Source organism: Schistocerca serialis, chromosome 2 (assembly GCF_023864345.2).
Source record: "Schistocerca serialis cubense isolate TAMUIC-IGC-003099 chromosome 2, iqSchSeri2.2, whole genome shotgun sequence".
In the NCBI taxonomy this organism is placed as follows: Eukaryota; Metazoa; Arthropoda; class Insecta; order Orthoptera; family Acrididae; genus Schistocerca; species Schistocerca serialis.
In genome coordinates this window covers 187,112,089-187,128,275 of record NC_064639.1, presented here as the reverse complement: position 1 = coordinate 187,128,275, position 16,187 = coordinate 187,112,089, and the positions used below count along the sequence as shown (strand labels likewise).

Below are 16,187 nucleotides of genomic sequence, written 5' to 3'. Positions count from 1 at the left end.
CGTGTGTGTGTGTGTGTGTGGGTGCTTATTGTGACTCAGCATCCCCGCTATATGGTCAGTAGCAACTTTCCTTCTCATAATATTATTGCAAAGGGGTTAGGAATATACGGCAACACTTTCAGTTCAAGGAATCCTGCCTTAATATACACCAGTAAGTTCAGTGAGTCAAATATTGGAATAAAGGCATCAGTCTTTTGAAGCTTGCCATTGACACGCTTCATCATGTTTTGTTATCTCTGTTACTCCCTCAAGGTATCATTCCATCAGTTAATCTTTTGTCTACATATTCATAATATTATGTCAAGAAACCAAACTTCTGCTTGACTTACGGGTATTATGCTTTTCTACCACTTAAAGTAATTCCCCAACCTTCTTGCACTTAAGCAGCTGCTCAGCTTGTTTAGCACAGCTTGTTTTTGTTAATAACACCCATTTCCAAGGTGTTTTACTGATTCGAGTGATGTGATTCATTCCAGTGCATGCTGAATATAAAAAAGGTGAGACATAATTGCTGGTAATTACTTACCTTCAGGAGACTAAGTGTTTACTGCTGCAGACACACACACACACACACACACACACACACACACAGAACAAGTACAATTGATGACATTATCCTAGCTTTTGAAACAGCTATATGCTTCATTGGATAAGATTGGTTGGTTGTTTTGGGGAAGGAGACCAGACAGCGTGGTCATCGGTCTCATCGGATTAGGGAAGGATGGGGAAGGAAGTCGGCCATGTCCTTTCAGAGGAACCATCCCGGCATTTGCCTGGAGTGATTTAGGGAAATCACGGAAAACCTAAATCAGGATGGCCGGACGCGGGATTGAACCGTCGTCCTCCCGAATGCGGGTCCAGTGTCTAACCACTGCGCCACCTCGCTGGTCTTGGATAAGAGAGAGGGATAGAGTAGTACAGAGTAAAAGGGAAAGATTGGTCATTCAGACTGCAGCATGAGAGGAACTCACCTGTAGTGAGGAGGAGGATGGACAAAGATATTCTCATTGAAAGTGGGTCCTTCTCATCATGGAGTCTGAGTGACCTGTCTTTCTGTTTTAACCTTTCCCATTCTATCCCCCTCTACTGCCCGACGAAGCATCTAGGAGTTCCAAAAGCTAAGATGATATTGCCACTTTTACTTTTATGCAAGTATATTTCACCTTCTGGTGAAATACTGGCCAGATATTCTATCTCATATTTATTCACATATGGACATTATATATTATGATATGAGACAGCAAACTGCTGTGTTCAATTATATTGTTTACTACAATAGGGCTATTTATCCATGACTGCCACCTTCAGGTCTATGGAAAGCACGTAGTATGGTACAATATTTCAAATTTTGAAGCAGATAATTTAACTTTTATAGAATTGTGGTTGCTATGCACATCAGGCGGTCTTGATATCCATATGACATCGATGTCTCAGTTGCTGTCACACTACTGCATATGTATGCTCCTTTGGTGTTGATGGAGCTACATTAGGTTTTAAACTTTTGCTGGAGCAGATATTTGTGAAGATGTTTAATTAAGAGAGTTTATTTCATAATGATGTTACTTGACAACTGTAGTGGTAGTTGAGTCAGCAATGTTATGTGGTTACAGGCTGTTTGCTTCTATGGTATTCTGTAGGTCATATCTTTCTTCTTACCAGCTACATTATACTGCTTGTATGATTCGCATTCATGTGGTTCTACATTCATAATTTTTTTTTAATGGTTATGCCAGATAGCATTGTAATGCATGACATTTGTAACAATTTCCTGATCTTTAATTTCACAGTAACATGATCTCTGATTTTCTTTTTCTACTCATCCAGAGTTTGGGACAATAACTTCAACAAAATTTTCTATGTAATGTTTCTGTTTCAAATCGATTTATACACTTCAACTTTCTTGATGGTAATTTTGTTTGTGTGAATATATTTCCATCTCTTTCAGAATATCCATTTCTGGTCCTCTTTGTGTGATGTGTAAAACCTTGACAGCCTGTTCTACATCTCCCACGTGTGTCATTGTCTTCAAGTGGTGGAAGGAAGTTGATGGGTTACTGTCGTCCCCTCTAATGTGTTCTTGGTTAAATTTTCCTTAATTACATTTCAACACATCTGTATCAAGCTACTGTTCACATTTGTAGTAGAAAGTGTTGATTTTTCTGGAGGGCTAACATGTCGAGCTCCCTTTGAAGGTTGGGTGGCAGTGGGATCCACTTGACCACTGTAAGATTTTGAACATTGTTAATCATAAGCCAATTCTGTCCCACAACCAGCTAGAGGAGCTCAGGAAACCCAGGTTCGCCAAATCTGCACCCAGTCACCTGAGCTCGCTGAGTTGCTCACCATTTGCCATTATCCCAAGAGGCAGGTGTGTGGCTAATCAAATGTCACAGCCATGATGAGCATTATGCCCCTGTATTTGTCCTGATAGGAATTGCTAAGTAAAGTTAAACTCTATTTAGTAATTCTGAAAACATACAGCCAACCCTGATTAGAAAGCAGCACATCACACATTACAATTTTAGTTCTGTCTGCAGAGCCTTACAGTTTATGTTACTGGATAAAGTGGGAAATAAAACTTACCCTCCACAGCCCACCAACTCCTTCATACCGATAAACTTCTTGGAAACAGTCAAGCAATCCTCTCTGGCCACCCAGCACTTGCATGCGCACCTTAAGTACATCTGTTGGATTGGCAATTGCACTGGAGACCATGCCTGCAATAACTGCACAACACACATTGACGGCAACGTCATCTTCCTTGCCTTGCGAAACAATGCGTTTCAACGAATAATACGTGCCAAATTTTATCGTGCCGTAGGTGGCTTGCCTTAGAACAGCGGGCCAAATACTGGAACAAGCAAAGCAGGAAACTAAATATGGTGGACAAGTTCACAAAAATTATTTAGAAAATACACTTATTATCTGCACATGCTCACCCAGCGTATAATGCCCCAAAACCTTCTTTCTTTGTTATCTTACAAAAAGCATCAATCATTCCACGATACTTGAGCTCAGCATAGTTGCTATCAATTTTCTGCCCCTGAATTTGCAGACGAGTCTTCGTAGTATCAATTGGAAATGTACCTACGGATTACAATAATTGTCAATTTCATTATTCTGAATACTACAGATATAATTTTGTTCATATTATTGTATGTATGGGGCAGCACTGTAAGTCAAACTGATGATTTTCCAATAGTGGTCTGTAACATTCACACAGTATATACACCAACACAAAGTGTATGAGAAGACAAACATGCATGACAGGACAGTTCTATAATAGTTATGGTTTAGGGCAGACTATTTCACTTTCACGGCATTCAATACAGACTGAAGCTTGTACGACAAGATTTAATCCACGCACGATTAACCATTATGGTTAGTGATGCAGCTGACACTTTGCACCCTGCTTTAAATTTCTTAATGTATCAAATGTGGTTTTCAAAATAATTAAAAAATTCCTAGATTGAAGCAATTAACAATAATATACTCTTTAGTCAGCAAATTAAAATGGTGCACTACCAATATGTGCTTTAAGAGTCACAGTACACTCATTAACACGAGACACTGTGCATTAAACAACAAAATGCTGAACAGAATCACTACAATATTTGAGTTATGGAGCAATTACTCATTCAGTTCTTTGCAATCACCATGATTTTACAATGTAAGAAAACCTAATTACATCTACCAAGTGAGGTAATATAATATAACACATCAAGGAGACAGGTATGTAGGTAATCATCAAACTGGACAATGAATGCAAGGAGAAGGGATAGATTTACACAAGTTTTAAGATGTACTGGTAGTGTATGTGACTGGAATGGAAATATTGCTTATGGAAATGAAGAAATAACATTTTCAAGAGAAATGGTCTGTAGCAGAATATCATTGCAGGTTAACAGATAACTATTAAAAGTGGTGGATTTATCTTCACTGTTATGCCCTGCACACTATTCAATCACAGTCAGACATTAAACTAAAATTGAAGCACTGTGATATTATGATTTTTTAAAATTATATTGAACTGGATTTTAATGTTAATCAGTAGCTTGAGCAACTCCTGACTGGCAATTTGGTATTTGGATATTCTCCTTCCTCCACATCCATGATCCTCATTGTTTGAACATAACTGAATAGAACAGAAATTCCTTTGAAAATGAATGTTTGCGTGCCAAGAATTGGTTCTACCAATGAAAACATGTTCTATGTTCAACAGTGAGCAGCAGATGTCAATGGTTCTCCCAATACACCCACTGTAATATTTTAAATGGATCTGCACAACCACTATTATCTTGCTCAAGAATTTAAATCCGGTAGTCAAAAATCAAATTTAAAATTTGAAACTGTAAGAGTGAACATAAATTTAGTGAAACAATTGTGTATATTTTCATCCTCTGTTGGCAAACATCAAAACAGCCACACATTAAGAAGCCAGAAAAGTAAAGACATGTATACTATGGTACACCTTCCTACGCTTTTCAAAATAATTATTAGTTTCTCAATGTTCAGAGCGCATAGCTTTCGCAACTGTACGTTCAATTAATGAAAAGATGCTCCAGTTCCTAATAAGAACTTAATGAAGTCCATAGGACTGGTTTCAGCCTTTATATTACACCATTATCAAGTGTATCTGAAAGTTATGCTGTAGAGAAGCATTTTATCATTTGACAGTCTTTTCTTCAGCATAGCTTTCAGAGACACTTGATAATGGCCTAATATAACAGCCAAAATTAATCATGTGGACTTCATAACTTTCTTATCAGCAACTGGAGGAGATTTTCATTAACTTTCAAAAGATTTCAGGAGTTAGAATTACACATTTCTGCTCATAGTGTGACTAAAATGAAACCTATTCTGGAGAAATCCTGATGTGGGCACTTCTGCATTCATCTTACAGCTCTGATTGGCTTCCATCTGATTTCTTTCAGTTACAATAAGAGAAAGATATCATCCATGGGTATACTTTTTCTAGTTCTAAAACTGGTTGTCCCTGCCTAAAAGTATTTCTAAACAACATTACCAAGGAGACAAATCATCAGTCTTTAAGTGGCTTGAGACAGTGCATTAAAGAAGTGAGAGGTGATTATCCTTAAGAGGACCACAACATGGTTCAGGTCGAAAAAAATCGATTTTTGGTTTTCATCATATTTCGATAGATCAAGGTTTTATTTAAGTACTCTGAAAAAGATTTTGCTGAAAATTTTTTTTACCGAGCATTTAAAGAGCATTTTCCTACCACCTGTGTTTATGTGCCACGCCCACTTTTCTGCATATATTTTAGATCTTTATATCCCCTAGATTGCACGTTAGAGATTTTTTTTTCCCCCCTTTTTTCTTTATTTACTCCCGAATGTGTTGGCTATCCTTGGAATGCAACGGTCGGTATTCTTTTGTTTCTGCTGTTTGTAAACAACATGCTTTCAAATACACGGTTAGTTTTGTTCAAGTGTGATTGCGAGTAGTTGTTATACTTACATTTGTAGTGCTTGTTTACATGTGTTTTGTTGTGTTTATTGAAGATGACTAAACGTAAAGGCATTTTCAAGAAATGACAATTTAGAGGAAAGAAGTTTAGAAAGCTTTCTGTACAAGAGGTTATGTCGCCTGGCAACGATGTTTCTAATTGTAATTCTTCAACAAGTGCATCATCAAAGAAGCTCTCGCCATTTCAAGAGAGTTACAACGAATTTACTGCAAGTGACATGGGGTGCAGTAACATTATTATATATTTGAGAATATTATCGGATGTAATTTCTAAATTTGTACAATGTAGACAGTGTGGTGAGTCACAGAGTGTGAAAATTTGTGAGAGCTCCAGTGGGAGAAAAGGCCTAGCAATTGCTTTGGATTTAATTTGCACTAAATGCTCAGCTCTGATTTCATTTATGAGTTTTTCAAAACCAGATGCAAGTGGTCCTTATGAAATCAATACTAGATTAGTTTATGCCTTATGACCATTGGCAAGGGCATGGCTGCAGGGAGAACATTTTGTTCAGTGATGAACTTACATCAATCACCAAATAAATTTGAAAAACTGACTGCAATATTAGAGAAAGCTGTATGTGAGGTCAGTGAGGAAAGCAAGACTGGCTGCTAGGGAAGCAGTGGAAGAAAATGATGGATGTTCGGATATTGCAGTTGCAATTGATGGAAGTTGGCAGAAAAAAGGAATGGAGTAGTGACTGCCATGAGTGTAGACACCAGTAAAGTGTTAGATGTGGAGATAATGTCTAAATATTGCAAATGTTGTAAAGTCAATGAACATAAAGAACACAACTGTGTGGCTAATTTTAGAGGAACAAGCGGTGGTATGGAAGTTCATGGAGTACAACAAATATTTCATTGCTCCGTAGAAACAAGAGGCGTATGGTACACCAAATATCTGGGCGATGGTGACAGTAAGGCATACAACAATGTGGTGAACTCTAAGCTATATGAAGATGCCATTATTAGCTAAATAGAATGTGTAGGTCATGTTCAAAAACGTTTGGGAACAAGGCTGAGAAAACTAACTGTTGATACGAGAGGAAAAAAATTAGAAGATGGAAAACTGTTGACCGGACAGAGTCAGTTAACTAAAACTGAAATAGAAAACTTGCAGGTATACTACGGGTAGACAATTAGGAGATATAAAGAAAATTAGGAGGCAATGAAGATAGATGTTTGGGCCATATTCTTCCATAAGTCCTCTACTGATAAGCCATGTCATGGATTGTGTCCAGCAGGAGAAAATTCATGGTGCAAATAAAATAAGGCTCAGGCAACTGGACAATCTTATTCTCACCAGCATTCTCTTCCTGCTGCAGTTATTACAGCAATTAAACCTATTTTCAGAGACTTGGCTCATCCTCACCTTCTACGGAAATGTCTGCAATGGCAGACACAGAATCCAAATGAATGTTTCAACAGCGTAATTGGGAACCACCTTCCTAAAACTGTATTTGTAGGCATGCATACAATGAAGCTACGAGTTCATGATGCTGTTATTACATCCAACTGTGGTAATATTGGAAAGTGCTGCGTACTGAAAAAGCTGGGAATTTGTACTGGTGAAAATATGATCACTGGGCTGCAACACTGCGATAAAATGAGGATAGCCAATGCAGACAGGTCTGCATCTAATATGTGCAAGAAAGCAAGACAAACATCCAGGAAGGTGAAAAAGAAGCTGGAAGACCTGCTAGAGGCCAAAGAAGGGCCATCATATGTAGCAGGACATTTTTAATAAACTGTTAAGTTACAAATTTCAAAAATTTTTTCTTTAAAGTCAATTTCCTGCAAACTAAATTTTCAGTACATATGCCCCATTACATCAGAAACTATCATAGATAAATGAATGAAATTTTTGGAGCCTCTGCATAACATAAAAAGCCACCTCTGGTACTACATTAATTAATATTCCCTCATCAGGAAGTTCACAAAAAATTATTTTCTGCAGAAAAAACTTAATATTTTCTGCAGAAAAAACTTAATATTTTCTGTTAATAAATTTAAAAAAGTATTTCTTAAAAACTATAAAATGGATAAAGTAGATTTTAGTACAGTTGACTCTATTATCATCATGTAACATACAGGGAAAATATTAAGGTCCTGCATCAAATTGTTTTTTCAGAAATGGGTCAAACACTTGCTTAAATTAACATGGGTTAGATAGGCTGGGTGTGGTCCCCTTAAAACCACGAATTTTCATTAAAAACTTCCGGTTCTTTCTCACACTTGTTTCTTAATTCTATCTGCTTCCTGGGTCATTATTTGTTCACTGATTTAGTTAGTACTCTTACTTTCATATGCTTTTCATGAGCTTTGTAAAAATGAGTGATTTTATTCTCGTGATAGTACACTCTGTGTGCTCTTTCACATAAATCCACAACATAAGAGTCTTCAATTGACTGCAGTGATTGACGTCATATGCACTTCAATAAAATATAGTGGAATTATGTTTCTGAACATGCTGTTGAAACAACATAGCGCAAAATGTATGCATCATTGCAAAATGTATACATCATCCAACATTTCAGGTAACCAATTTCCCTGTCTATGACACCACAATAAACATTTACTTCTTACTTTATATAAGGATTAAACATAAATTTTGAGTGCAGCAGGACAAATTATGTTGAACACAGGTGGTGTTGTTGTGGTCTTCAGTCCTGAGACTGGTTTGATGCAGCTCTCCATGCTACTCTATCCTGTGCAAGCTTCTTCATCTCCCAGTACCTACTGCAACCTACATACTTCTGAATCTGCTTAGTGTATTCATCTCTTGGTCTCCCTCTACGATTTTTACCCTCTACACTGCCCTCCAATACGAAATTGGTGATTCCTTGATGCCTCAGAACATGTCCTACCAACCGATCCCTTCTTCTGATCAAGTTGTGCCACAAACTTCTCTTCTCCCCAATCCTATTCAATACTTCCTCATTAGTTATGTGATCTACCCATCTAATCTTCAGCATTCTTCTGTAGCACCACATTTCAAAAGCTTCTATTCTATTCTTGTCCAAACTATTTATTGTCCATGTTTCACTTCCATACATGGCTACACTCCATACAAATAATTTCAGAAATGACTTCCTGACACTTAAATCTATACTCGATGTTAACAAATTTCTATTCTTCAGAAACGCTTTCCTTGCCATTGCCAGTCTACATTTTATATCCTCTCTACTTCGACCACCATCAGATATTTTGTTCCCCTAATAGCAAAACTCCTTCACTACTTTAAGTGCCTCCTTTCCTAATCTAATTCCCTCAGCATCAACCGACTTAATTCGACTACATTCCATTATCCTCGTTTTGCTTTTGTTGATGTTCATCTTATATCCTCCTTCCAAGACACTGTCCATTCCATTCAACTGCTCTTCCAAGTCCTTTGCTGTCTCTAACAGAATTACAATGTCATCGGCGAACCTCAAAGTTTTTATTTCTTCTCCATGGATTTTAATACCTACTCCGAATTTTTCTTTTGTTTCCTTTACTGCTTGCTCAATATACAGATTGAATAACATCGGGGACAGGCCCTTCCCAACCACTGCTTCCCTTTCATACCCCTTGACTCTCATAACTGCCATCTGGTTTCTGTAAAAATTGCAAATAGCCTTTCGCTCCCTGTATTTTACCCCTGCCACCTTTAGAATTCTAAAGAGAGTATTCCAGTCAACATTGTCAAAAGCTTTCTCTAAGTCTACAAATGCTAGAAACGTAGGTTTGGCTTTCCTTAATCTTTCTTCTAAGATAAGTCGTAAGGTCAGTATTGCCTCACGTGTTCCAGTATTTCTACGGAATCCAAACTGATCTTCCCCGAGGTCGGCTTCTACTAGTTTTTCCATTCGTCTGTAAAGAATTCATGTTAGTATTTTGCAGCTGTGGCTTATTGAACCGATTGTTCGGTAATTTTCACATCTGTCAACACCTGCTTTCTTTGGGATTGGAATTATTATATTCTTCTTGAAGTCTGAGGTTATTTCGCCTGTTTCATACATCTTGCTCACCAGATGGTAGAGTTTTGTCAGGACTGGCTCTCACAAGGCCGTCAGTAGTTCCAATGGAATATTGTCTCCTCCGGGGGCCTTGTTTCCACTCAGGTCTTTCAGTGCTCTGTCAAACTCTTCACACAGTATCGTATCTCCCATTTCATCTTCAACTACATTCTCTTCCATTTCCATAATATTGTCCTCAAGTACATCTCCCTTGTATAGACCCTCTATATACTCTTTCCACCTTTCTGCTTTCCCTTCTTTGCTTAGAACTGCGTTTCCATCTGAGCTCTTGATGTTCATACAAGTGGTTCTCTTATCTCCAAAGGTCTCTTTAATTTTCCTGTAGGCAATATCTATCTTACCCCTAGTGAGATAAGCCTCTACATCCTTACATTTGTCCTCTAGCCATCCCTGCTTAGCCATTTTGCACTTCCTGTCGATCTCATTTTTGAGACGTTTGTATTCCTTTTTGCCTGCTTCATTTACTGCATTTTTATATTTTCTCCTTTCATCAATTAAATTCAATATTTCTTCTGTAACCCAAGGATTTCTACTAACCCTCTTCTTTTTACCTACTTGATCGTCTGCTGCCTTCACTACTTCATCCCTCAGAGCTACCTATTCTTCTTCTACTGCATTTCTTTCCCCCATTCCTGTCAATTGCTCCCTTATGCTCGCCCTGAAACTCTGTACAACCTCTGGTTCATTCAGTTTATCCAGGTCCCATCTCCTTAAATTCCCACCTGTTTGCAGTTTCTTCATTTTTAATCTACAGGTCATAACCAATAGATTGTGGTCAGAGTCCACATCTGCCCCTGGAAATGTCTTACAATTTAAAACCTGGTTCCTAAATCTCTGTCTTACCATTATATAATCTATCTGATACCTTTTAGTATCTCCAGGGTTCTTCCATGTATACAACCTTCTTTCATGATTCTTAAACCACATGTGCTCTGTGCAAAATTCTACTAGGTGGCTTCCTCTTTCATTTCTTAGCCCCAATCCATATTCACCTACTACGTTTCCTTCTCTCCCTTTTCCTACTACCAAATTCCAGTCACCCGTGACTATTAAATTTTCAGCACCCTTCACTATCCGAATAATTTCTTTTATTTCATCATACATTTCTTCAATTTCTTCGTCATCTGCAGAGCTAGTTGGAATATAAACTTGTACTACTGTAGTAGGTGTGGGCTTCGTATCTATCTTGGCCACAATAATGCTTTCACTATGCTGTTTGTAGTAGCTTACCCGCATTCCTATTTTCCTATTCATTATTAAACCTACTCCTGCATGACCCCTATTTGATTTTGTGTTTATAACCCTGTAGTCACCTGACCAGAAGTCTTGTTCCTCCTGCCACCGAACTTCACTAATTCCCACTATATCTAACTTTAACCTATCCATTTCCCTTTTTAAATTTTCTAACCTACCGGCCCGATTAAGGGATCTGACATTCCAAGCTCTGATCCGTAGAATGCCAGTTTTCCTTCTCCTGATAACGACATCCTATTGAGTAGTCCCCGCCCGGAGATCCAAATGGGGGACTATTTTACCTCCGGAATATTTTACCCAAGAGAACGCCATCATCATTTAATCAGACAGTAAAGCTGCATGCCCTTGGGAAAAATTACGGCCGTAGTTTCCCCTTGCTTTCAGCCGTTCGCAGTACCAGCACAGCAAGGCCGTTTTGGTTATTGTTACAAGGCTAGATCAGTCAATCATCCAGACTGTTGCCCTTACAACTACTGAAAAGGCTGCTGCCCCTCTTCAGGGCAAGCCTCCCCACCAACGGCAAGGTCCATGGTTCATGGTATCCACTAAACTTTAATTATATTAGGTCAGTGCTTAATTTGTAAGAAAAGAAAGAGGTTCCAGTACTGTGACCTCCCAGATGTTTTAGAAGTTTAGAATTCTTAAAACGTTATGTTAACTTATGAGCATTTTGAGTGCAGCAGAACAAATTAAGCGGAACACAGGTATCCACTAAATTTTAATTGTATTAGGTCAGTGCTTGATTTGTAAGAAAGAGGTTCCAGTACTGTGATCTTCAAGGAGATGTTTTTGAAGTTTAGACTTCTTAAAATGTTATGTTAACTTATGAGCATTTTAGAAGTGTGAATACAACATTTGTTTCACATCACTACAACCACAGCAAAAGTTGTATCATACCACATCGTAAAATCAATGGCTCAGTCTTTTTTTTTTTTTTTTTTTTTTTTATCGGTGGTAACAGTACAGCGAACCTGTGTCTACCATTACAAATCAACCACTGCATTAGGTCCAATAAGAAGAGTTACAGAGGACTAGAACCCAGATTAGCAATGCTCTGGTATAATCACAGAAAAGAATGTGCAACCTCACAGTCATATAAGCTACCACAAGACAAAGGGTTTTAATCAGTGGCAGAAGGCACGAAAACATCTGAAAATAATAAAACAACTGCATTCAGACTTCCATGCAATGAATTTACAATTATAGTAACAAAATGGTGAGGAATAAAAATAATTCCAAATAATATGAGGTAAATTCCAAGCAGCAGTATTTAACAGCTTTTCCCACATTTTTCTTTGTCATTCTAAAAATTTTAGACATTTTAGTATACTAAGGGAGCATATATGATTATACTCATTTAGTGAATGTTTATTAACAATAAGTATATAAGTTTAGCAGAAATATTTATCAAATATATGTCCACTGTCACTTTCTGGAGACTTGCTGTCTTGAATAACTTTTCCAGTCATCATAACTGTTAAAAGCATTTCACAAGGAACAATAACAAAATGCGATCTTACTGTACTTAATAGATGCAACTGAATACCACAGTGACTTTAGTACTTCTCACACCAAGCACTCTGTGCTTTGCACTTGACGGCGATTTGTAGGACACAAAAGAAAATATAGGTGGTTCTAATATTTGATACATCTCATTATTAATCTCTCTTAATTTTTGAAAAAATACAGAAAGCAACTTTCACCTTTGCAGAAAGTGATATCAAAGTAAAATTCACACTAAGAGCAAAAAAAAAAAAAAAAAAAAAAAAAAAAAAAAAAAAAAAAAAAAAAAAAAAAAAAAAAAAGGGAGGAAATTTAAAAAATATTATTTCAAGTATTTTGAGACTCCCAGACATTATCAAGTCCGACCTGTATTTTTAAGTAATTTTTTCAAATTAAAATTGAAGAAATTAAGAAAATCTTCTACAACAATTTTTATTCGCCACTAACCTGTTTTTGACTTCTTAGATCATCACAGGTGACAACTGGTAGTTGTAACTTATGAAGACAAAAGTGTAAGGCAATACAGAAGTTACTGCATTTCAAATTATGATAACTATTTTAAAGATACTTCATACAAAAATAAATAGCCATAATTTAAAAATGATATTACTGTAACTACATACTTCTCCTATATACGGACAGATTAAAGAGAAAAAAGTAAACTTTTATATTTCTTCTAACAATCACCAAGGATTTTATTTATACAATTATTGGTTTTAACTGCAATCTACAGTCCCCTTCTGATCCTATGTTACAGTGCAAGTAACCTCATAATACAGAGGAGAATATGTTGTCGTACTGCTTAACATTGCCTTAAGCAGTGTGGCAACCACTGTGTCTCTATGTTATACTGCAACAATGGACCTGAAGACAACTGTACAGTATTGTATGCATACAACCTGCCATTGTCATCCAGTTAAATAAATAGGCGAAAAACAATTTCTACAGCAATGACAGTGCTTCCCAAAATGACAATTATGTTGCTGCTTGACTGACCGACATATTATTCTTCAAAATGCCTGCAGATGAAATTACAGACATCACTTTGTGCCAACGGCTTTGGAGTATCTAAACTGTTGAATAAAAATTTAAGTATGTTATTGTTAGTACAATATGGATGTCTTTATTTACAGAAATTTAACATTTACATAAAAGTCTTTGAACTCATGTCAATATTTGGGATCATGCCCCCCCCCCCCCCCCCCCCGATTCATGCTGACTAGAACACAGAAATGGTACACTTTTATGTCATTTTTATTTGTATAGAATGTAATGTGTGGCTGTATGTTCTAAAGCCTTTACTAAGGTCCAAGACATTTCCAGAAATGACTCCCTCCTATACTGCGAATTTATTTTAATCATCTTGGAAATTTAAGTGTTCGAACAACGTATTTAATGGTCAGAATATATCAATCCTCAGGTACAGCACAGCACTGCGCATCGTGCACATATCTGAACCCAGTATTTGATTATACAACTGAAGACCTAATTTTTAAGAAAATTAATACTTAATTGAAACTTCTGAGCTGATTAAAATTGTGTGCAGAATCAGGACTCAAACCCAGGTCTTTGCCTTTGACAAGTAATGGCCTTATTGACTGAGCTATCCAGGTACGATATGCAAATGCCCCAAACAGTTTCACTCTTGTCGATACCCTTCCCACTACTTTCCAAACTTAACAAAAACCTTCCTTCATACCTTGCCGGACTAGCACTCCTGGAAGAAAGGATATTGTGGAGAAATGGATTAGTCACAACATAGGAGATTGTTTTCCGAGTGATCTTTCACTCTTTAGCGTTTTGAAGTTTCTTGTCACATTAAAACTCTATACTGGGACAGAACTTGAACTGCCGAGGTCTAGGCAATGGCTATATTTCTCCACAATATCCTTTATTCTAGGAAAGCTAGTCTGGCAAGGCGCAGGAGAATTTTTACAAAATTTCAAAAGCAGGAGAGAGATACTGGCAGAAGAGAGAGAGTGAAAGCAGGTCATAAGTCATGCCTGGATACTCAGTCCGTAAGAGCATTGCCCACAAAAGGAAAGGTTCGAGTCCTAATTGGGCACACAGTTTTAACCTGTCAGGAGGTTTCACAACAGCCATTGTTCAAAAGTGTCCACTAAAATTATGGATAGTAATGGACGGAGGGAAGGGGATCCAATAGCTAGACCATCTGCTTCAATGTAAATAATATTCTGGAACAGATGAAAATTCTGTTTTATATTGGTTTTATTAGCAAAGATCATATCGTATAATTATATCACATTCATATCGGTTCTGCATTAAAGAACACATTGCAGGTAAATTTATAAAAAAAATTTTAATGTTGAGTAAGACTAGTTTGGAACCAGGTAAAACTGGCAAATCATTAATTTAATCCACAAGGGCTATAGAATTTTTGATATGAACCATTTGCTTAATTTATGATTTTGTTTCGATGATGTAATTTAGTTCTCTATCTATCAAATTAACAGGGAGTACATTTCTGAACCGAGTATTTGATTATGCAATTGAAGGTCTAATCTTTAAGAAAATTAATTCTTAATTGAAACTTGTGGCCTGATTAAAATTGTGCACAGAATAAGGACTCAGACGGATGGCCCAACTGGACCCACTGGGGCGCCATGCTTATGTACTTTAGGTGGACTGTACAATATGGGAACCGCAGGGTTCATCTACTCAAGTGTCCAACTATTACTCTTGGATATTGTGTTCTTGGGTGATTTTGGGAAAGTTTTCATTTGCTTACTACAAACTGTAATTAAACAGTTTAGTGAAAGAATACAAATTGTTGTGGAATATGTAGAAAGCATCTCTTTTTTTCATTCTTGTTATCATGTTTTGTTGACATCTAATAGGTAATTCAATTAATCTACAAAATAACTGAACATTATGTGTATCAAACGAGCTAATAATGGATCTGTTATTAGATACGTGAAAAGGATATTAACACGACATACCTGAATCTTAACATTTTCAGACATCTTAGTTCCCTATCAGCTGACAACCTCTGATAATTCCAAGTATTTGACATATACACCTCCATAGCTGTGGTAGATACCTTTAGTCAATTAATATACCTACAACAGTTTGGCCGCTACAAGATTTGGACGTAGTTTCTGCCAAATATGATTCCTGCTGGTCTCCTTCAAATACAGCAAATGAATTGTTTTAATTTCACCATCCTATGTGTGAGTGTCTAATTTAGGAGACTATCTATAAAGTTGAGCTGGTTGCGAGTAAGATATTGGTATTTACCTCACAAGAAGCAATGAATCAGGTGACAGGAGCAGAAAAAACACCACTAAACAAGCTAGCTTTATACATGCTCACTGTTGGAGCGCCATTAACAAAACTACATGCAGAGGAAATTAAATGTAGGAACCAGAGAAGAAACTGCTTGGTGTCAGAATAGAGTACAACATGCCACGAGAGGAACTTCAAACCTTAACTAAAGAGCTGGAGGAAGAACACTTGATCAGCTGTGTACATGGATAAGATGACAGCATGTATAACATTGTGGTGTTTTACTAACATTAGCATATAATGAATTTTAAATCAAATAATTCCTCTACCCTATTAAAGCTGTGCATTTTCCATACACAATTTTTGGTACTTACCTACAAGCAGTCTTTAGACAAATAATAATTGTCACATATTCATGAATTCCCTTTGTTGGTGAAACTGAAGAGCTTCTGAAAGTCTCTTCCAAAAATTTTTGGCGAAAATCATTTTTCTAGCTGCTTTGGGGTGAAAACTCAAGATACATTTTGATTAAGATGTGCCTCAAAGGTGTTCTCTAAGTAACACCACATCCACAAACCTATTAGAAATAACTCTTGTCAGTTCACTGTTGAAACAAGCGAATGACATCCATCACATGAAAGTCAGTGTAAACATGGGGAAAAATGTAAATCTAATTAA

At 37.0% G+C, this 16,187-nt stretch overlaps 1 protein-coding gene across 1 annotated transcript in view; it reads right to left on the bottom strand.

Annotated features, from left to right (window-relative positions):
* The window catches only part of LOC126456893 (mitochondrial uncoupling protein Bmcp), a 106,634-nt gene that overhangs the window by 54,877 nt on the left and 35,570 nt on the right, over window positions 1–16,187 (bottom strand). Inside the window, exons 3-4 of the mRNA XM_050092731.1 lie at window positions 2,940–3,087; window positions 2,584–2,851 (exon numbers count right to left, since the gene is read on the bottom strand). Of these exons, the coding sequence (XP_049948688.1) occupies window positions 2,584–2,851; window positions 2,940–3,087 (416 nt within the window). The remainder of the gene's footprint in view (window positions 1–2,583; window positions 2,852–2,939; window positions 3,088–16,187) is intronic.